Source organism: Procambarus clarkii, chromosome 4 (genome assembly GCF_040958095.1).
Source record: "Procambarus clarkii isolate CNS0578487 chromosome 4, FALCON_Pclarkii_2.0, whole genome shotgun sequence".
NCBI lineage: Eukaryota > Metazoa > Arthropoda > Malacostraca > Decapoda > Cambaridae > Procambarus > Procambarus clarkii.
Genome location: NC_091153.1, coordinates 25,131,898 through 25,156,149, shown reverse-complemented (window position 1 = coordinate 25,156,149; position 24,252 = coordinate 25,131,898). Strand labels below are relative to the sequence as shown.

Below are 24,252 nucleotides of genomic sequence, written 5' to 3'. Positions count from 1 at the left end.
TATATATATATATATATATATATATATATATATATATATATATATGTCGTACCTAGTAGCCAGAATGCACTTCTCAGCCTACTATGCAAGGCCCAATTTGCCTAATAAGCCAAATTTTAATGAATTAATTGTTTTTCGACTACCTAACCTATCTAACCTAACCTAACCTAACCTAACTTTTTCGGCTACCTAACATAACTTAACCTATAAAGATAGGTTAGGTTAGGTTAGGTAGGGTTGGTTAGGTTAGGTAGGGTTGGTTAGGTTCGGTCATATATCTACGTTAATTTTAACTCCAATAAAAAAGTATTGACCTCATACATAATGAAATGGATAGCTTTATCATTTCATAAGAAAAAAAAAGAGAAAATATATTAATTCTGGAAAACTTGGTTTATTAGGCAAATCGAGGCTTGCATAGTAGGCCGAGTACGACGTTCTGGCTACTAGATACAACATATATATATATATATATATATATATATATATATATATATATATATATATATATATATATATATATATATATATATATATATATATATATATATATTAGTATACTGGCTGCCTGTTCCCCAACAGAATGAATTAAACTCATAAAAATGCCTATCCACAGAGGCAGTAATGTCAAAACACTGATGGAATTCAAGATTAGGCTCTATAAAATCATCAGAACAAATAGGAGGGCCTCTGACAAGTCGCTGACTTCCTGTCTTCACCGAGGCCACTAGAGATATAATGGCTCTCTGGTAAATTCTGATAAAATTAAAAAGTTACCAGTAAATGAAGCTTTTGAAACTAGGATAAACAGTTAATTTTCATTCATATGACGTCAACCAATAATCTAATTTATGAATATATATTCATCCCATAATGAACAACCTTAAAAAAAATTACATAACACACAAGTTAAAAGCAAAACATTAGTAATGAAATGGAACAATAAACACAACATACTGCCCCACAGTGCTCCAAATCTCCCTCTAACATGTGTTTAGTCGCCACTCCCAAATCCACACCACAACGCAACAAACACTTTTGAAACTCTTATAATTCTCAACATAAAACATGTCTCCCAATATTTGTACTGGTGCAGTCATCAGGAGGATAAACGCTTCATGCAAACTGCACCTACTATCAAGAAGAAATAGAACTAGCGGTATTTTTTTTTTTTTATTTATTTATTTATTTATTTATATACAAGAAGGTACATTGGGTTAGAGAGAATACATAGCAAAGTATTTACAATCTTGTAAAGCCACTAGTACGCACAGTGTTTCGGGCAGGTCCTTAACTCTTAAAGTGCGCATCACTTCATATGAAGTGTAAATCGTTTTACCAGTCAACTGCGCTTCACGTCATATGAAGATTATGGGTACCGCGCACGATTTGAATGGCCCGCGGTGTAGCTGGGGGTCCCATACGCTGCCCAGGGGCTCTAGTAAACAGTGGCCATTTTGAAAAAAAATCCCGCTCACGAACCGAAGGCATGGGAAGCCTCAGTTTAGCGAGAGTCACCATGGCGAGCGCACGGTCAAACGCCTCACGGGCACGCACCACTCAGTCCCTCAACCCAGAGCAAATAGCCCACGAATTATTCTCTGAAGGTGGAGAAAGTATGTTTGACGATTCAGACAACGATGAGGATTATACACAGTTGTCGGGTGATAGTAGCAGCAGCAGTGAAAGTGAGAATGACCGCCATGCCATGGCGAGGCCTCTACGCTCACCCATGCCTCCTAGGTCAGTTTCTACCCCAATTCTACCACGACCTCACAGTTCCTGTGGATATTTTCTGTTTGAGGGTGACGAGTCAGAGGGAGGTGACTCCTTTTCTGAGTTTAGTGACTCAGATCAAAGTTTTATTGAGCCTGTGGCTGGTAACAGTGGTGTAACTGGGCGAGAAATTGTCGCGTCAGCAGCATCTCGCCCGGCCAAGCGCCACTGCATGGCACCACATGAGGGACCAAGACCCTCGTGTTCACGTGCATCTACCTCACGTGCATCCACCTCACGTGCATCCACCTCACGTGCATCCACCTCAAGTGCATCCACCTCAAGTGCATCCACCTCACGTGCACCCACCTCACGTGCACCCACCTCACGTGCACCCACCTCATGTGCACGTAGCCGCCGTGCTTCTCGCAGACGGTATTTAGCTCCTGGTCGCCGGTATGCATCGCTTCCTCACCGTCTTTCCTCTGCATCTCGCAGGACGCCTGGTGTACTTGAGTGGAGTGATGGTGACGATTTTATTCCTAATATTCCTCACTTTGACGATAAAGATGTAGGGATTACAAACCTTTTCCCTAATCAAGGTGAGGACATGGCTGAGATGGAATATTTTACAGCATTCTATGATGAACCCACTCATGGAATACATTGTACACCAAACGAACCTGCATGCTGCTTACCTGATTGAGAGGGAAATCACAGAATTTTCACGACTGCAGCGTTGGAAAAATACCACAGTGGCGGAAATGTATGTGTTTTTGGCACTCTGTTTGTTGATGAAGCACTGTCACAAACATGCAATAAATGACTATTGGAGCAAGGACAAGACAATACCAACACCTTTACTCGGGAAATATATGTCACGAGACAGGTTTCAGATACTCCTCAGGTGTCTACATTTTGGAAGTGTTCAGGACCGAACACCTGATGATAGACTGTGGCGAGTGAGGCACTACATGAACGATGTTATTGGAAAATTCAGAGATTTTTACGTACCAGCACAGAAGCTGGTGGTTGATGAATCTCTCATACTTTTCAAGGGACGTGTTCCATTCAAACAGTACATTCCCTCAAAACGAAACCGATTTGGCCTGAAATTTTTTGTTCTTTGTGATTGTGAGACAGGATACGTGTTACACATGATTCTGTACTCGGCTAGTGATGTAGACATTCCCGGTAACGACGAACATGGATTCTCGGGGAGTGTAGTGAAGACCATCATGGCTCCGTGGATGAACAAGGGACACATTTTATACACAGATAATTACTATACAAGTCCCTTGCTAGCTCGGTTCTTGCTAGAAAATAGAACCGGATTGGTTGGTACAGTAAAGCCACAACGAAGGGAAATGCCTGTGTTTGACAACGACATTGCAGTTGCCGAGTGTCAGAGAAGGAAAAGTGATAACATTCTGTCAGTTCGGTGGAAAGACAAAAGAGAGGTGAACTTGTTGACAACAATTCATGATGGAACAATGGTGAACAGTGGGAAAGTGAGCCATAAAATAAATGCACCACTATATAAGCCAGACTGTGTTTTAGACTATAATATCAACATGCGGTTGATTGATAAATCAGACATGATGATTGGCACTGCAGTGTGTGTGCGGAAGACATGTAGGTGGACGAAAAAAGTGTTCTTCCATCTTGTGGACATGAGCATGCTGAACTGTTTCAACATGTACCTTGTGAGAACTGGACGTAAGCCCACTTTCCGTGACTTTGTATTTGATGCTGCAATACAGTTATTAGGAAAGTTTGCAAAAGATGTCCCAGGTATTCAGCGGCCCATCATAAACCCACTGTTGCAGCATGCTGGTACTCCACGCCTCGCTCACACTGAAGGCTTCCTAGCACACAAACTTAAGTATTTGCCACCTGGTGTGAAGCGTGCAATAGCCCAACGTGATTGCTTGGTGTGTAAAACAACGACACGTAGAGACAAGAAACGGAAGCTTGTGCAAACATGGTGTGAAACGTGTGGTATCCCATTATGTGCTGTCGACTGCTTGAATGACTACCACAGTCTAGAAATCTTCTAAGTGTGCTTCAAAGTGTGTATAGCGTGTGCGAGTGTGTAAATATGTAAACATATAAGCAGATAGCGTGTGCGTGTGTGTAAATATATACAAATATAAGCAGAACATACAATATAATAGACTGTAATGACATGTTATATTGCCGTAATTGAAAACATTTGTGTGCGCCTGTGTATACTCAAATATGCAACAATTATTGATACAAAATATGTTCAAACAGTATTTGAAACACAATTAGTGAAAAAAAATTAGATAAAATGCGCTTAGACATTGTAAATAAATAGCGCGAAAATATATTTGTGGCAACTCTGGCTGTTTGAGGACCGCGCGCAACACCTCCCGGGCGTGTACTGCATGAGCGAACATGCAGATTGTGACGTCATCACCGAGCTTTTCGGCTCTATTGCAACAAAAGTAAGTACAATAGAATTTTTTTTTAATTTTTCCCGTGATCAGTGAACAGAACTTAACAGATTAGCAAAAAAAAAAAATTTATTTTTTTTTCAAAATGACATGCGCCTGTGCGGATGGCAGGATATTAGACCCCAAGCATGTTAAGGGTTAATCTAACAGATAATTTTGAGTAGGTAAATTCTAGCAGAATTAATAAAATGTTAACAGATACATTGCAAGAAAAAAAATGAGATGAGAGAGTAAGCATATTAAAGAACATTGGTATATTAAAGCTCTGGTTGATTACATTGACAACTTGATTGGTAATTTAAACAAGATTAACAGACACCGTACAGCAGATTGATAGCACATATAAGAAGACAGTAATGATCACATTGGTAAAGATGTTCGGATTGGGTACATAAAGATAGGGAGATTGGGTAGCAATAAATACAGTGCAATTTTAAAGCAACAAGGTAAAAAAAACTATGCAGATGAGATTAGGTACTTTTTAGTTTTGTTTTTGAATGACGCAAAAGTTGGACAGCTTTTCAATCCATTAGGGAGTGAGTTCCCTAGACTGGGTCCTTTTATTTGCATAGAGTGTTTACACAGATTAAGTTTGACTCTGGGGATATTAAAGAGAGATTTATTTCTGGTGTGGTGATAATGGGTCCTATTACATCTGTCCAGGGAGAGTTTCAGAGCAGGATTTGCGTTTAAAAACAGGGTTTTGTAAATGTAATTGACACAAGAAAATTTGTGGAGTGAGATTATGTTTAGCATGTTAAGGGAGTTAAACAAGGGGGCTGAGTGTTGTCTGAAAGCAGAATTTGTTATTATTCTGATAGCAGATTTTTGCTGGGTGATGATGGACTTGAGGTGGTTTGCAGTGGTTGAAGCCCATGCACAGATACCATAATTAAGATAGGGATAGATTAGTGCATAATATCTGATTTTGGAGAGTATCCCAACTGTTTTAGAGACTTTCTTAGTTATGTGTTGTATGTGGGTGCTGAAGTTGAGTCTCTTGTCTAGGAATAGGCCAAGAAACTTTCCATCATTTTTATTGCTAATGTTTACATTATCTATCTGAAGCTGAATTGCATTTGTAGATTTGCTTCCAAGTAAGATGTAGTAGGTTTTTTCTATGTTAAGTGTTAGTTTATTGGTTGACATCCATAAGTGGACTTTTTTTAGTTCATTATTAACATCATCATTTAGTGTATATGGGTTGGGGTTAGAGTAGATGAGGGTAGTATCATCAGCAAACAAAATAGGTTTCAGAATGTTAGAGACATTAGGCAGATCATTGATGTATATAAGAAATAGGAGAGGTCCCAAGATGCTGCCCTGTGGTACTCCAACGGTTATTGGTAGAGTGGGAGAAGTTATATTATTGATGGTTACACATTGGTGTCTATCACTAAGATAGGATTGGATATAATCCAGTGCATGGCCTCGGATTCCATAATGATGGAGTTTACGTAAGAGGTAATTGTGATTAACAGTGTCAAAGGCCTTTCTCAGGTCAATGAAGAGTCCAATCGGAAACTCATTTTTGTCAATGGCTGAGTAAATTATATCAAGGAGACTAATAATTGCATCGTTGGTACTCTTTTGGGAGCGGAAGCCAAACTGACAGGGGCTAAGAATGTCGAATTTTACAAGATAGGAGTAGAGCTGTTTGTAGATAATTTTTTCAAATATTTTTGATAGCATGGGTAGGTTTGATATTGGTCAATAATTGTTTATGTCTGCCAGATTACCTCCTTTATGAACTGGCATTACTCTTGCTTTTTTAAGAATATCAGAGAAGGTATGACACTCAAGGGATTTGTTGAACAGCAGAGCTATAGGTGGCACAAGGGCTTGGGAGGCTCTCTTAAATACAATGGATGGGATTTCACTGATGTTCCCAGCTTTGGTTTTTAGTGAGTGTATGATGGACACAACATCTGTCGGGCTGACTGGTGAAAGAAGAAGAGAGTTTGGATAGCTGCCTGAGAGATGTGTTGATATGTGTCTGAGTCTGTGGGATTTTACTGGCAAGATTAGCACCAACCGATGAAAAGAAGCTATTAAATTCATTTGCCATTTCTAAATCAGTTGACGGTGTAAAGCCATCCTTAGAGAGTTATCTGGTTGTGGGAATGTTGTTTTGTTCCTAGGATATTAGAGATGGTATTTCATGTGCTTTTCATATTGCCTTTTGCTTCTTTAAATCTAGTCTCATAATATGAAAGCTTGGCTTTTCTTATGATACTGGTAAGCACTGATGAGTACCTTTTAACTACTTCCTTTGTAACTAGGCCAATCCTAATTTTTTTTTCATATTCATGTTTTTTGTCGATTGATTTGATTATGCCACTTATGAGCCACGGATTTTTTCTTCTTTTGTCAGTTACTTGTTTGGTAAGGAGGGGACAGTGAGTGTTGTAGAGGCTTAGAGTTTTGGAGAGAAAGAGGTCAGTTAATGAGTTTATATCCTGTGTATTATTGAATTCAGATTCCCAGTTAATATTGTGAAGTGCATTAGAGAGATTGCCTAAAGCTGATTCACTGTGTAGCATGAATGAGAGTTTCTTGCTTTCTGGAGGTATTATATCCATGTTAGCTATGAGGAAGGTAGGATAGTGGTCAGTTGTTCTATTATAGATTACCCCAGATGTAAGGAGAGCTGTTATGTTAGTCCATAAGTGATCCAAGGTAGTGGCAGATGTTTGAGTGACTTGGGTGGCTTGGTGATTGTGGGGATTAGCATACAGGAGTGCATGCTGTTATGGAAATAGTCAACTTGAGGGTTATTTTGAAGACCCAGGTCAATACTGAAATCACTTCCTAGAATGATGTGATTTTTGTTGAGATTGTTATTTATGATAAGATTCCTTACGTTGTCTGAGAATGAAGTTATGTTGGTATTAGGAAATCTATAGATGGCACCGATAGTCAGGGAGGATTTAAGGGATTTACTGGAGAACTTGGCAAAGGTATATTCACAATAGTCATCTCTATCACTAATGACACTATTGCAGATGAAGGTATCTTTGTAATATATTGCTGTGCCACCTCCTTTTTTATTAGGCCTGCAGTTGTGAATGGCTTTATAACCTATAACCCAACTCTACAACTTAGCTGGTTATAAAGCCATTCATAACTGTAGGCCTAATAAAAAAGGTGGTGGCACAGCTATATATTACCGAGATACATTTATCTGCAACAGTGTTATTAGTGACAGAGATGACTACTGTGAATATACTTTTGCTCAGTTTACAATTAAATCCCTTAAATCCTCTTTGACTATTGGAGCCATCTACAGATTTCCCAATACTAACATAGCTTCTTTCTCAGACAACCTAAGGAATCTTATTATAAACAACAATCTCAACAAAAACCACATCATTCTGGGAGGAGACTTTAATATTGACCTGGGTCAACAAAATTGCTCTCAAGTTGACTATTTCCTTAACAGCATGAACTCCTGTATGCTAATCCCCACTATCACCAAACCTACCCGAGTCACTCAAACATCAGCCACTACCTTGGACCACATATGGACAAACATAACAGCTCCCCTTGTATCTGGTATAATCTACGACAGAACAACTGACCACTATCCTACCTTTCTCATAGCGAACATGGACATAACACCACCAAAAAGCAAGAAACTTTCATTTAGGCTACACAGTGAATCAGCTTTAGACAATCTTACAGAGGCACTTCACAATATTAACTGGGATTCTGAATTCAATAATACCCATGATATAAATTCATTAGCTAACCTCTTCCTCTCCAAAACTCTAAGCCTCTACAACCTTCATTGTCCCCTTCTTACCAAGCAAGTAACTGACAAAAGATTAAACAATCCATGGCTCACAAGTGGCATTCTCAACTCAATCAACAAGAAACATGAATATGAAAAGAAAGTTAGGATTGGCCTAGTTTCAAAGGAAGTAGCTAAAAGGTACTCATCAATGCTTACCAGTATCATAAGAAAGGCAAAACTTGCATATTATGTGAATAGATTCAATGAAGCAAAAGGCAACATGAAAAACACTTGGAAAACTTTCTCTAGTATCCTAGGAACTAAAAAACACTCACATAACCAAATAAAACTCTACAAGGATGGGGATATACCGTCAACTGATTTAGAAATGGCAAATGAATTTAATAGTTTCTTTTCATCGGTTGGTGCTAATCTTGCCAGTAAAATACCACAGACTCAGACACATATTAACACATATCTCTCAGGCAGCTATCCAAACTCTCTTCTCCTTTCACCAATCAGCCCGGCAGATGTTGTGTCCATCATACACTCTCTAAAAACCAAGGCAGGGAACACCAGTGAAATTCCGTCCATTGTGTACAAGAGAGCCTCCCATGCCCTTGCCCCACCCATAGCACTACTGTTCAACAAATCTATAGAGTGTCACACCTTCCCTGATATCCTCAAAAAAGCAAGAGTAACGCCAGTCCATAAAGGAGGCAATCCGGCGGACATAAACAATTATAGACCAATATCAAATCTACCAATTCTATCAAAAATATATGAAAAAATTATTTACAAACAGCTCTATTCCTACCTCGTAAAATTCGACATACTTAGCCCCTGCCAGTTTGGCTTCCAGTCCCAAAAGAGCACCAACGATGCAATCATTAGTCTCCTTGACGTTATCTACTCAGCCCTTGACAAAAATGAGTTTCCGATTGGACTCTTCATTGACCTAAGAAAAGCCTTTGATACTGTTAATCACAACTACCTCTTACTTAAACTCCAGCATTATGGAATCCGAGGCCTTGCCCTTGACTACATCCGATCCTATCTTAGTGACAGACACCAATATGTAACCATCAATGATACAACTTCTTCCACTCTACCAATTACCGTTGGAGTGCCACAGGGCAGCATCTTAGGACCTCTTCTATTTCTTGTATATATAAACGATCTGCCTAATGTCTCTAATATTCTCAAACCTATACTGTTTGCTGACGATACTACTCTTATCTATTCAAACCTCAACCCACATACACTAAATATTGTTGTGAATAATGAATTAAAAAAAGTCCACTTATGGATGTCAACGAACAAACTAACATTAAACATCGAAAAGACTTACTACATCTTATTTGGAAGCAAATCATCAAATGCAATTCAGCTGCAGATAGACAACATTAACATCAGTAATAAAAATGATGGCAAGTTTCTTGGCCTATTCCTAGACAAGAGACTCAACTTCAGCACCCACATTCAACACATAACTAAGAAAGTCTCTAAGACAGTTGGTATACTCTCCAAAATCAGATATTATGTTCCTAACTCTGCTCTCCTCTCACTATATTATGCCCTAATCTACCCCTATCTTAATTATGGTATCTGTGCATGGGGGTCTACCACTGCAAACCACCTTAAGCCCATCATCACACAGCAAAAATCTGCTATCAGAATAATAACTAACTCTGCTTTCAGACAACACTCAGCTCCCTTGTTTAAATCCCTAAACTTGCTAAATATTAACTCCCTCCACACATTCTCTTGTGTCAACTACATTTACAAAACCCTGTTCTTAAATGCAAACCATGCTCTGAAACTCTCCCTGGACAGATGTAATAGGACCCATTATCACCACCCCAGAAATAAATATCTCTTTGATATCCCCAGGGTCAAACTTAATCTGTGTAAACACTCTATGCAAATTAAGGGACCTAGTCTATGGAACTCACTCCCTAGTGAATTGAAAAACTGTAAAACTTTTGCCTTATATAAAAGCAAAACCAAAAAGTACCTAATTTCATCTTCTTAGTTTCCTACACTGAGCTTTAAATTTGCTCTGTACCTAGTGTTACCCAATCTCCTAATTTTTATGTAATATCAAACAACCTTATCATTGTGTTCATTGCTGTCTTTTTTAATGTGCTAGCCATATGCTGTATTGTGACTACCAATTTTTGTCAACTACCATTCAAGCTGTCATTGCAACCAATCTTATATTGTTTCTGCTGTATTGTGCCTACCAATTTTTTTGTCAACTACCATTCAAGCTGTCATTGCAATCAATCTTAGCTACCTATGTGCTTTAATATACTGTACCTACAATTTTCTCTCATCTTTTTTTCATTTCATGTAATCTGTTATCATTTTTTGTCTATAATTTTTGCAAGTATTTACCTCCTTAAAATTTTCTTAGATTAAGGACCTGCCCGAAACGCTGCGCGTGCTAGTGGCTTTACAAGACTGTAATTACCATATTTGTATCCTCACATTCCTTATGTACATTCTTGTATATGCATAAATAAATAAATAAATAAATAAAACCAGCCAAGTTGTAGAGTTGGGTATAGTCTTTACTTAGCCAAGTTTCTGTTAAAATGATGAATGATAATTTGGTACCTAATGCTGTGAGTCTTGCATTAATATCATCAAAATGTTTACCAAGTGACCTAACATTTTGGTTGTAAACTGATAAGCAGGTGCTATTTAGGAGTTTGTTTTTTGCAAGATTTGCTGTGTAATACCTGCAATAATGATGATCAATGTGCTGATTTGTGTGGATATGAGACAGAACATTTCGATCAGGATCAATATCAGTAAGCATATAGATGCAATAAGATAAGCAATTACAGGAACAAGTTAAATACTAAATCTGTTATAAACATACCATCCCAAATGATTCAGAGTCAGGATTAATATCTTATCAACTTCCTCCATTTTGATAGGGTGACACAACTCAGCAGCGGAGTATAGACGAAAGCTACAAGAGCCAAGAACTGAGGCTAGGTCTTGTCGACTGACAGGTAAGGAGCCAACTTCGACGCCCCCAACACCATTGTTTACAACCAACCACTGATACCATGCTGGGACAGGGGTGCCAGATCCGAATTGCTGAAAGTAGCGAGCTGATAGTGTTAAAGTAGCGAATTTGTAATTTAAATAGCCCAATATTTTGTTTAGCAGTTGATACGGTTTTCGGAGCATTATAATTTAATACATAGAATAACTCTGCATGATTGTATTACTGTTATCACCGCATGTATATAATACAAAAACGTGATAATTGGATACCACAAGTATTTGCTGCATGAAGCATAATTTGCCTGGTAAATTATGTTGCATGCAGCAAATATTAGTAAGTTACCCAATTATCACTTTTTTATTATTATATATAGGTGTGGAGTCCAACTACGTCTTCGCAGTTGAAGACTATATCAAGAAGAGCTGTGGTCAATCACACAGGTAAATGCAGTTGTGATTTGCATACATTACATTAGAAACGCATAAATAATGAGTCATTGACTATCTTAACATTGGTAACCCAAACTAGCTCAACAGTGTTTTTAATTAGCCCAAAAAGTCGCAAGTAGGGAAATAATGCCTCCCAAATGCCTCAAAATGCCTTCCAAATGCCTCCCAACACCTCAAACCAATTCTATTTGCTGACGACACAATCTTCATTTACTCCAGTCCTGACCCCCTTGCTCTAAATGCCACAGTAAATACTGAGCTAAATAAAGTCCATCTTTGGCTAACTGCCAACAAACTCACCCTTAACATTGACAAAACTTTCTATATTCTGTTTGGCAATAAATCCTCTAATCAAATAAATCTCAAAATAAACAATATCCAAATTTGTAACAAATTAGATGGCAAATTCCTTGGCATTCTCATTGACCACAAGCTGAATTTCCAGGGACACATTCTAAATATATCAAAAAAAGTTTCAAAAACTGTGGGCATTCTTTCTAAGATCAGATATTATGTACCCCGCCCTGCCCTGGTGACTATTACTCCCTTATCTATCCATATCTCAACTATGGTATTTGTGCTTGGGGCTCTACTACCCAAAATCATTTACGTCCTCAAATTACTCAACACAAAGCTGCTATTAGGACAGTATCCAACTCTGGCCCCAGACATCACTCGGTACCCCTACTCAAATCTCTGAATATGTTAGACATTAAGTCACTGCACATTCTCTCATGTGTATTATACATATATAAAACGCTAAACTGTAATGCCAATCCTGACCTCAAAAGCTTCATAGAAGGTTGTAACAGAACCCATGAGCACCACACCAGAAATAAATACAGTTTTGATATTCCTAGAGTACGACTTAATCAAACTAGAAATGCTCTGCAGATCAAGGGACCCAGATAGTGGAATGACCTTCCCAACCATGTTAAAGACTGTACCTCTCTCAACCAGTTTAAGATAAAAACGAAGCTATACCTAATAAATTCCCTGTAACCTGCCTTAACCCTCTATTGTCAACCAATGTCTGTTTTTTTTTTTTAAAGAGCGCTGTTTGTCGACAGAATTGTATTTGTGCTGCTTTTTCAGCTATGTTTTCATTCCATGTTTTCATTTTACTCTTTATGCTCAATTAATATTAAGCTTTAGTCACTTAAGTTTTTTCATGCCCGAAACGCTTTGCGTAATAGTGGCTTTAGGCATTGTATGTACTAGCTCTATCTATAAGTCCACCAATCTTTGTAAAAATTTCTTGTATGTATATACCTTACCTAAATAAACATTTATTTATTTATTTATTTATTTATTTATTTATTTATTTATAAAAAAAATAGCACAGACAGAGCTGTCAAAAGTAGCCAATTCGCTACTTTTATCCCAATCTGGCAACACTGTGCTGGAAAGGGAGAGTGTATCTAATTATTTTTGTTCTAATTATTATAGTCAATCGTCACACTGTTTTTCATGTTCTACATTCAGCACCAACATTATAATGAGTAAATATATCATATTTATTCACAACTAACGTAATGCCAGGAAGCTTTGGGTAATTAGACGGACCCTGTGATAAAAATTATTCGCACACCCTCCTTCCCTTACTAGCTGCATTTGCAAAACATTCGAGAGAATGGTCCTAAACCGTCTCCTCCATAGAATAAGAACCATGCTATCCCCCCAGATATATGGCTTCATGCATGGAAGGAGTGTGCATCATTGCATCACCACCTTTCTTACCCTGCACACTGAAAAGTCATATACCACCTTCCTAGATCAAATCAAATCAAATCAAATCAAATCAAATGTTTATTTAGGTAAGGTACATACATACAAGAGATTTTACAAAGAGTGGTGGATTTATAGGTAGGGCTAGTACATACAATGCCTAAAGCCACTATTACGCAAAGCGTTTCGGGCATGATAAACTTAAATGACTAAAGCTTAATACTAATTGAGCATAAAGAATAAAATGAGTTGAGAACAAAATAAAAAAAAGAGATAAAAAGGGGGGAACATGGCTGAAAAAGCAGCACAAATACAATTCTGTCGACAAACAGCGTCATTTAAAAAAAAAACAGACATTGGTTGACAATAGAGGGGTAAGGTAGGTTACAGGGAATTTATTAGGTATGGTTTCGTTTTTATCTTAAATAAATCTTAAGTCTTAAGTCTTAAGATCTTAAGTCTGACTTTGATATTGCAAATAGACATGTTATCTTGAGTGAGCTTGCAAGAATGAATATTGGTGGTCGGCTTCTTTGTTGGATTAGGGGTTACTTATCCAACAGGAAGTCATCTGTATTTTTCCAGGGGCATAGGAGTGTAACAAGAGACTTTGAACTTGGTACCCCGCAGGGTGGTGTCCTCAGTCCTACCTTATTTAATATCTTAATAAACACGCTGTTAAACTCTATACCGAGCAAACCCAACGTCCACATCATTATAGCTATGCTGATGATATAATGATACACACCACTGGGTATGCTAACACGCATAACACTCTTAACTCTGTATTAGACTCATGTCAGGACCTAGGTTTAATTATCTCAGCAGAGAAAACAAAGATACTAAATCGGCGTCCACCCAGGCAGGGAGGAGCTGTTCGCAAGATGCAACTGTCTGATGGCTCCCAGCTTGACCATGTAAACAGATTCAAATACCTTGGCTTTGAGGTGCCACTGTATTGTCCTGTTGTATTCAGACTCTGTCGTCAGTATAAAGAGAGGCTCCGAGCTTTCAAGGCTGTTGCAGGTTATCACTCAGGCTATGGTGCCAATGTCAGAATTGTCAAAATGATGTACCTTGCATACATCAGATCTTTAGTGGATTATGCTGCACCTCTCCTTGTTTTGATGCCTGAAAGAAAGCTTGGAGGGCTTGAAAAATTGCAGAACGAAGCCTTGAGGATAATCCTTGGGTGCCCTCGTACCACAAAGATACTTAATATGAGAAAGGAACTTAATATTCTGAGCGTTGTTGATCGTGTTACTGAAATTAACTGTCAAATTGGCATAAAAATGCTTAGGCTAACTCATCCTAATCCTTGCACAGAAGCCCTCCAGAATTTCTTTATTGAAGATCAGCATTGTTCCAAACGGATAAAAAAACTGGAACTGAACTCAGAATGTATCAGGTTCATGATTTGTACCAAGAGAAACAACAACGGCATTTTCCTGCACCGTGGGAGGTTACACCCTTTCCAGTTTTAATCCCTCCCTTTCCACCCAAGAAGCAAATTAGAGATCAGCCCAAGCTTCGTCTTGAGGCAAAGCTCAACGCCTTAAGCCATATTGATGCTCTGTCCACAGAGCATTCTCTTCTCAAATCATATACACTGATGGTTCCCTACACCGCACCACGGGTGCAGCTGGAAGTGCAGTTGTTCTGACAATGGGCGATGGCTTGTACTTTGAGTGGGGAGTCCGTATAAACAACTGGGCCTCTACCCTTCAGACTGAACTATTTGCCTTGCTCCTTGCAAATGTGTACAAGTCTCCAAACTTGATACATTAATTGTAAGTGACTCCTTATCATCCTTAAATGCTCTCAACTCTTTAAGACATAACTGTAACATGCTCGTGTCCGAAGCTAGACACAAATACAACAAAATTATTACGGATGGTAACAGAGTCCATTTCATGTGGTCTCCATCTCATGTTGGCCTCCGAATGCATGATAGAGCTGGTAAGTTAGCCAAAGAATCTGCCTTTAAAGGAGCCGTTGAGTATAACCTTGGATTGTCAATGAGCAATCTGAGAGCAGCAGTACACCGAGAACTTCAACAATATATTGTAGATCTGAGGCAAAGTGAAATTGACACCAGTAATTCCATCTATCATCATACTACCTTGAGGTTACTTTGAGGTGCTTCCGGGGCTTAGCGTCCCCGCGGCCCGGTCGTCGACCAGGCCTCCTGGTTGCTGGACTGATCAACCAGGCTGTTGGACGCGGCTGCTCGCAGCCTGACGTATGAGTCACAGCCTGGTTGATCAGGTACTATCATGCAAGAGGAGCCACACATCTATGGATAACTTGATACATTAATTGTAAGTGACTCCTTACCATCCTTAAATGCTCTCAACTCTTTACGACATAACTGTAACATGCTCGTGTCCGAAGCTAGACACAAATACAACAAAATTATTAAGGATGGTAACAAAGTCCATTTCATGTGGTCTCCATCTCATGTTGGCCTCCGAATGCATGATAGAGCTGATAAGTTAGCCAAAGAATCTGCCTTTAAAGGAGCCGTTGAGTGTAACCTTGGATTGTCAATGAGCAATCTGAGAGCAGCAGTACACCGAGAACTTCAACAAGATCTTGTAGATCTGAGGCAAAGTGAAATTGACACCAGTAATTCCATCTATCATCATACTATCATGCAAGAGGAGCCACACATCTATGGATCATCCAATAAAATCAGCAGACTTCTAGATGTTACTACTGCTCGGCTTAGACTCGGTTACAAGTATCTCTGGGAATTCTCATTATCTGCTGATGTAGACCTGACCAAATGTAAACTGTGTCAACAAAATTATTCGCACACCCTCCGTCACTATGTGATGGAGTGCGAAAAGATAAGTGAATTTAGAGACAATTCTATAACCAATGTTCCAGCGATGTGTCAATATTTCATTCAAAATGATCTGCTACCAGAAATTTTAGCCAAATATCCCTAGTTTGCTAACTGTAGGTAGTAACTAAGTGATTGTAACCTATCCACCGCTGCCCACTGGATGGGGGGCGGTGTGCAGGACAAACATATCAATTGTGACACTAGCTCTCCACATATGTCAGTTGCTTAATTTAGAACCTGTACTTGAGGTCGATCTCGAACCCATTGTTGATGTGATGACTTATATTGAATTTTGTAACTAGCTCATCATGATTGTAACTTGCTTAGCTAAATGAATTGTGGGGTTCAGTCCCTGAGCCCATTATGTGCCTCTGTAACCCTTTCCACTACCACCCACAAGATGGGTATGGGGTGCATAATAAATGAACTAAACTAAACTAAACTAAACAATAAAATCAGCAGACTTCTAGATGTTACTACTGCTCGGCTTAGACTCGGTTGCAAGTATCTCTGGTTAGTTTAGTTCATTTATTATGCACCCCATACCCATCTTGTGGGCGGTAGTGGAAAGGGTTAAAGAGGCACATAATGGGCTCAGGGACTGAACCCCACAATTCATTTAGCTAAGCAAGTTACAATCTTGATGAGCTAGTTACAAAATTCAATATAAGTCATCACATCAACAATGGGTTCGAGATCGACCTCAAGTACAGGTTCTAAATTAAGCAACTGACATATATGTGGAGAGCTAGTGTCACAATTTATATGTTTGTCCTGCACACCGCCCCCCCCCCCCTCCATCCAATGGGCAGCGGTGGATAGGTTACAATCACTCAGTTACTACCTACAGTTAGCAAACTGGGGGATATTTGGCTAAAATTTCTGGTAGCAGATCATTTTGAATGAAATATTGACACATCGCTGGAACATTGGTTATAGAATTGTCTCTAAATTCACGTTTTCTGACCAGGGGGAGAAAGATACTGGCAGTATGGGGCGTTAAAGTTTATTGAAGATTAAATTCTGCAGAACATGTAAATATATAAAGTTCAAATAAAGTAAGTAATTATATAAAGTTTATATTAAACACTGTTTATATTATAGACTTATAACAAAGTTGATATTATATAAAACTTAACATTGAACATGTAAATATATAAAGTTTCCAATATAAATTAAGTAAATATATAACGTTTATATTAAAATATATAAAGTAAATATATAAAGTAAGAATTAACAGTAACAATTCCAAGTCCGAGGACTAGATTTAACTTAAAAGGTACACCCGTAGTAAGTATGAGACCTTAGCCTATAGTGACATGGAAACTAATTCTGCAGAAACCTAAAGGTTAACTGGTACTAGAATTAAGGCCGAGTGCAAATGTGTAGTAATTATATAACACTAGGATATAACAGGCAGGACACAAAGAATAACTAATAAGTGAGAGACGACATAACACGTAATGTACCCGGCCAAGAGGCCGTAAAAGACCTAATGGATAAGGAGAAGGGGGTGTGACTACAAGTAGGGCTTACTAGCACCTAGACTGGGCAAAGTATTAGCTGCGGACAGCGGGACACTTGGGGACCGGCGCTGCACCCCCCTTCCCACATGCAGTGGGGAGACAATCGGGACAACTGTGCAAAGCATGACGGGGGTACCAAAGCAGCCGCTTGCAAAGGGGGGGAGGGTGGGGTTTTGCGAGGGCAGCGGCGAGGGCAGGCGGAGTGAGGCAGAGCCCCATTGTGCGCCCGTATTTATACGGCCCCAAACTGCCCGCGCAACGCCGCGGGACGCGCTGCGCAAATGTTTCTTTCTCCCCCGCCAGAAAAATCCCCGCTTGCGATCAAGCAGTGACCATTTAATTCTGACCAGGGGGAGAAAGATACTGGCAGTATGGGGCGTTAAAGTTTATTGAAGATTAAATTCTGCAGAACATGTAAATATATAAAGTTCAAATAAAGTAAGTAATTATATAAAGTTTATATTAAACACTGTTTATATTATAGACTTATAACAAAGTTGATATTATATAAAACTTAACATTGAACATGTAAATATATAAAGTTTCCAATATAAATTAAGTAAATATATAACGTTTATATTAAAATATATAAAGTAAATATATAAAGTAAGAATTAACAGTAACAATTCCAAGTCCGAGGACTAGATTTAACTTAAAAGGTACACCCGTAGTAAGTATGAGACCTTAGCCTATAGTGACATGGAAACTAATTCTGCAGAAACCTAAAGGTTAACTGGTACTAGAATTAAGGCCGAGTGCAAATGTGTAGTAATTATATAACACTAGGATATAACAGGCAGGACACAAAGAATAACTAATAAGTGAGAGACGACATAACACGTAATGTACCCGGCCAAGAGGCCGTAAAAGACCTAATGGATAAGGAGAAGGGGGTGTGACTACAAGTAGGGCTTACTAGCACCTAGACTGGGCAAAGTATTAGCTGCGGACAGCGGGACACTTGGGGACCGGCGCTGCACCCCCACCGCAGGCCAGCGGCCGGACCCCCCCTCCCCCCGAAGGGCGAGTGCCAGCTGGCCGCGTGAGGCACTCAAAGTAGCAGAGCAACGACGTCCCGTCTGACGTAGGATGTGAGCACTACTCTTCCGCCTGCCGTCTGCCATTATTTCTGATGTGGCGAGCCCGTCGCGAGACAGCTGGGTGCGGAGCGTAGTCATCTGAAGTCAAGCCTAGCGCCGAGAGGGCAGCGCGTAGGATCCTGGAGAAATCTCGCCTGGTGACGGGAGCGCTTGTAGGATCTGTGCTTGTAGGATCCAAAGAGTGTTGATTCCTGACCATGTAAGCGATACCTGGTCCAGTCGGAGCGTGCGTCGATTTTTTGTCGCGTAGCTCACCTCCTCCGGGCTGAAAGATATAAGGCAGTAAGGGTGGGCAGAAGCGGCGTGCAGTGTTATCGTGACAGGCAAGAGCACAGACGAGAGGGAAACCCTAGCTGAATCAATACGGAGACGAAAACGGGGGAGGGGGCCCGGCGGCAGGAATTAAGAGAATCCTTAATTAACAATCCTGGATGAATAAAGAGCATCCGAATAATTATACTGTAGCAATGAAGGGGGCTAACAATTCTAAGAATCTTCCAGCAAACGGAAGGGGGAAGTACCTTTGCTAAGAGCAAAGGTGGGAGAAAACCAGTAGGAGAACAGCAAGGAAGCACAAAGCAACTATAACAGGGTAATACGAAACACTATAAATCTTGAATATAAACAATACATATACCAAGAACGGGTATAACAACTAAGCAACATATACATAAACAATAAAATGGAATAAGAACCAATTCTTAAAGCCAAATCTATAACATGCTTGTGTCCTAAGCGGATGTAGAATGTGAGCGGGGAACATTACCCTTGGTCTCTATCCCATCTCTGCCTCCAGACGGGTGATTGGGCTGGATAGAAGCCAAGGAGTCTGCCTTAAGTGGCCGCTGAGTGTAGTCTTGTGTTGTCAATGAGCGTCTGCGAGCCGCAGCTAGTACGCCGTGAACTTCGGCAACATCTTTAGAACAGGAGCAAAGTGAAATCGACGGCAGGGAGCTGCCATTCAGTAACTGTAATAAGGATAATAATAAGAATACAATGTCGTAAATAATCGTACAATGAAGAATACAATGTAATATCGTAAATAACCGATGACGGCAAGTGCCGCAGAATGGAAGAAATTAAGAAAGCAACGCCAAACCATAATAACAATTTGTATTTTAATAAAATACTGGAATGACAGTAACGATACGGAATAATATTAATACTGCCATATAGCCCAGCAAATAAAGGGAAGATAATAGTATTAACGTAGGCCCTGGGCGGCTGCATCCCGGCACCGCTGCGTGCGTTGTAATGGTGATCAGAGGAATATCCGGCTCGCGTTCTCTTCCTCGCCGCAGTAGGGTGTGGAGGGGGGGGGGGGGGGTTCCGGCTTGTCGTGGCTGCGAATAAAGGGAACAGAAGAAGCCGGCGTTGAGCGCCAAGCGGGCAGAGCGCAGTGGAAGGAATAGCGGTTGTAGGTAAGGGCCCCTAACCTAATGATAGATGAGGTAAAATTAAATAGAATACTATTACGTAGTAGGAAACAACAATGGCGAAGGAACAAGAAGAGTGAAATAGCCCAGAAGGCCGGATGGCCAAAGAACGTTAGCGACCGTATGGCCAACAGCATGCTGGCTGCGCTGGCCAACCACAAGCTGGCCGACGTCATGCTAACTGACTGGCTTGAGCTTGCCGAAAGGAAGGCCGAATGGCCAGTTTATGCATGACACCGTGCGCGAGGCCATGCTAAACTTCTCGGTAGCATCCAAATGTAACTTAATGTACTGTCGATACGATGAAGAATGGGTGGTCAAATATAATGCACAATATTCAGAATATATAATGAGGGAAACGAGTGTAATAGGACGAAATAACCGGAGGAAAAATAAAATTGTGGGGGGGGGGGCCCCACCCGAATGCACTGTAACTAGCGTACCCTAGCTGAAAATAACTTAAAGGCACAGAGGCAAAGCAATAGATTAATACAAATCCTAATTGATAGTCCCTTAATAACAAATTGAACGTGAAACTTAAACAAAGAGTAAATTGCGGGAGAAAAATTTGCCGAATAAATACAAATCAAATTGAGAGTCCAACAATAACAAATTTAACAGACACGCAGACGTAGGAGGAACCAAGGGGACGTTTCCCACAGGCGAGCCCGCACGGCTGGGGGGGGGGGGGGGCGGAAATGACAGAGGGCCGAAGAGAAGATAACGTCGCCGAGGCGCGCTGGACGGCACACCACCTGGGCTGAGAAAGGACATAGGCCCAAAAGCGAGAGGCGATAACGTAGAATGGGGTGGAAGAATGCGGAAGTAAGCGGGCGAGACCGAGTAAACAGGGAACCAGGGGGGGGGGCAACCGATAAGCCGCTTCTCGCGCACCGCTAGCCATACCTAAACATACCTAGACAGGAAGGGGAGAAGCATAAAGGTAGCCCAGCAAAAGACTAGTAATTAGTAATTAGTAACTCTGCAAATAGCACATCCTGGCTGACTTTACTTAATAATTTACTTAGTAACTCTGCAAACAGCACATCCTGGCTGACTTTACTTAATAATTTACTTAGTAACTCTGCAAATAGCACATCCTGGCTGACTTTACTTAATAATTTACTTAGTAACTCTGCAAATAGCACATCCTGGCTGACTTTACTTAATAATTTACTTAGGAACTCTGCAAATAGCACATCCTGGCTGACTTTACTTAATAATTTACTTAGTAACTCTGCAAATAGCACATCCTGGCTGACTTTACTTAATAATTTACTTAGGAACTCTGCAAACAGCACATCCTGGCTGACTACTTAATAATTACATAGTAACTCTGCAAATAGCACATCCTGGCTGACTTTACTTAATAATTTAATTAGTAACTCTGCAAATAGCACATCCTGGCTGACTTTACTTAATGACGTAAGGCAAGGAAAAATGAACAAACATACTGAACACAGCAACGCGAAATTAAACATGCGACATGAGCAAAGCATCAACTGTCGGAGTAAATTAAGGTAGGCTGTTTGGGAAAAGGAATCCGTGGTAATCTGAAAGCAGGAGGCATGTTAGTGCTGAAATGTAGAACGTAATTAAGAGGAAGGGCAAGGCATGTCGCGAGATGTCTGCAAGTACAAAATAAGAAACCTTCCATATAAAGTGTGTAAAAAACATAATTTACATTGTCTTAGGAAGGCAAAGAACGGGATATCATTAAATATACGACGTTCCCGACGACGCTTCGACGCCGCCATCTGCTGGAGTGTACCGTGCCCCAGGCAACGTGGGGGCCACCCCCCTGTCCAGGTCACCTGAATAGGGCAAGGCATGGCACGTGATATCTGCAGGTACAAAATAAGGGTATACAATCGGCGTGCATATATAACCATTTTTACATTAAGAGAACGGAGGTGAAGCATAACATAAATATAACCAAATAAGTAACGTGAATAAACTGCAAGAGCCAAGCGTAAATACTGTAACCACTGAGGAAACTGGCAAAAATGCAGGGCCAGGGAACGTAAAGCAAAATAAGGGCCCGCGAATACTGCAAATAGCACCTTCTGGCTGACTTTACTTAATAAATTACTTATAACTCTGCAAATAGGACATCCTGGCTGACTTTACTTAATGACGTAAGACAAGGAAAAGTGAACAAACACACTGTAGCACAGCGAACGCCAAAATTGAACATGCGACATGCGCGAGGCAACAAATGAAGGAGTAAATTAAGTTAGGCTGTTGGCAAAAGGGGATCCGTGGTGACCTGAAAGCAGAGGCATGTCAGTGCTGAAATGTAGAACATAATTATGAATAAGGGCAAGGCATGTCGCGAGATGTCTGCAAGTACAAAATAAGAAACCTTCCATATAAAGTGTGTGAAAATCTTAATTTACATTGTCTTAGAAAGGCAAAGAATGGGATATCATTAAATATACGACGTTCCCGACGACGCTTCGACGCCGCCATCTGCTGGAGGGTACCGTGCCCCAGGCAACACGGGGGCCACCCCCCTGTCCAGGGCACTGCCCCTGGAACTGTACGCCGAGGACTTAACGAATACCGAGGGAGACGAGTCATCCTGGATTGCCGGCGGCAACGCCGAACCCAGGGCCTGTGGGTTCGGCAATTGTAATTATTAACGGCCGGGCGAAACGTCCGAGGGCGACGTGCCTAGCTGAGAACACACCTGCAGACGTCGTCGCGCTGATCTCGGGTCCGAGCTTACAACACCAGCGTCTCCCTCCGACGTTGAAGAACAACCGACGACACAAGGCGGACGGGCAGGCGGACGAACGCTGAACTTGCAACGTAGGAGGAATCCCTGCTACAACGGACGGGCAGGGCGCTTAAGACAAACACACCGGGCCACACCGGCCAGGCGGGAACGCCTGGGAACCAACCTGCCGGTCGACACCGGCCAGACGGAGTACATGGAGTAACGGTCCTGGCTACCCCCCAGGCAAGCAGGACACGTGCCTGAGGGCCTGGGCGACGGAAAACTTTAAATAACACACCGGGCTACACCAGCCAGACGAACGTCTGGGTACAACATGCCGGTCTTACACCAGGCAGACGGACGTCTGTGGACAACTTGTTCGGCGACAACTCCGGGGAAGACGTACCTGGGGACAACTTGTTCGGCGACAACTCCGGGGAAGACGTACCTGGGGACTCCGGGACTCCAAAGGGGCCTGGGACTAACTCCCCGGGCAACACGGCCGGGCGAGACGTCCGAGGGCGACGTGCCTAGCTGAGAACACACCACACACGCCAAGGACCCCGTGGCCTACCAGCCAAGCGCTGCCACAAGGCGCCGGGAACCAACCTGCCGGGCAACACCGGCCAGACGGAGGACAAGGAGTAACGGTCCTGGCAACCCCCCAGGCAAGCAGGACACGTGCCTGAGGGCCTGGACGACGGAAAGCTTGAAATAACTCACCGGGCTACACCGGCCAGACGTACGTCTGGGGACTACATGCCGGTCTTACACCGGGCAGACGGACGACTGGGGACAACTTGTTCGGCGACAACTCCGGGGGAGACGTACCTGGGGACTCCGGGACTCCAAAGGGCCTGGGACTACCTCCCCGGGCAACACGGCCGGGCGAGACGGCCGAGGGCGACGTTCCTAGCTGAGAACACACCACACACGCCAAGGACCCCGCGGCCTACCAACCAAGCGCTGCCACACGGCATGCTCAGGGCCTAGACGAAAGGGAGGGGGGGGGGGCCGCACAGTCGCGCCTGTACGGGCGCAAGGCAGCCCGAGCCCCGACGTGGGGAAACCGTGGCGCAAAGCCACGTGGATTAGCACCCAAATAAGGGAACAGGAAGGGCAGAACACAGCCCAGCCGTGCGCTCCACGGAGCGCCGTGCCACGTGGCAGCACGACCAGGCGTGTGCCCCATAGCAGGCCCGGGCGAAGGGCCGGAACCTGGCCACGAGTCGTCGCCAGAGCGACGCTTGTCCGCACAGGGAGACCCAACCCCTGGGGACAGCCCAGGGAAACCGGCAGACCGGCAACAGGGAACACCCGAGGGAAAACAGGAAAGTCACAGAAGCACGCCCTGCCAGCCAGGCACGTGACGCCCCGGCAAGGCATGGGCCCCAAGGCGGGGCCCGCCGGAGGGCCGCCCACGCCCGGCCACGTGTCGCCGCCGCCAAGAACATGCGCCCCGGGCGTAGGACCGAACCTGGCC

The 24,252-nt window shown here is 41.9% G+C and overlaps 1 protein-coding gene across 1 annotated transcript in view; it reads right to left on the bottom strand.

Annotated features, from left to right (window-relative positions):
• Positions 1-11,011, bottom strand: part of LOC138369763 (coiled-coil domain-containing protein 22-like) — a 121,999-nt gene extending 110,988 nt beyond the window's left edge. Inside the window, exon 1 of the mRNA XM_069333253.1 lies at positions 10,823-11,011. Within this exon, the coding sequence (XP_069189354.1) occupies positions 10,823-10,872 (50 nt within the window). The 5' untranslated portion in view covers positions 10,873-11,011. The remainder of the gene's footprint in view (positions 1-10,822) is intronic.
• Between the last annotated feature and the right edge of the window lie 13,241 nt (positions 11,012-24,252).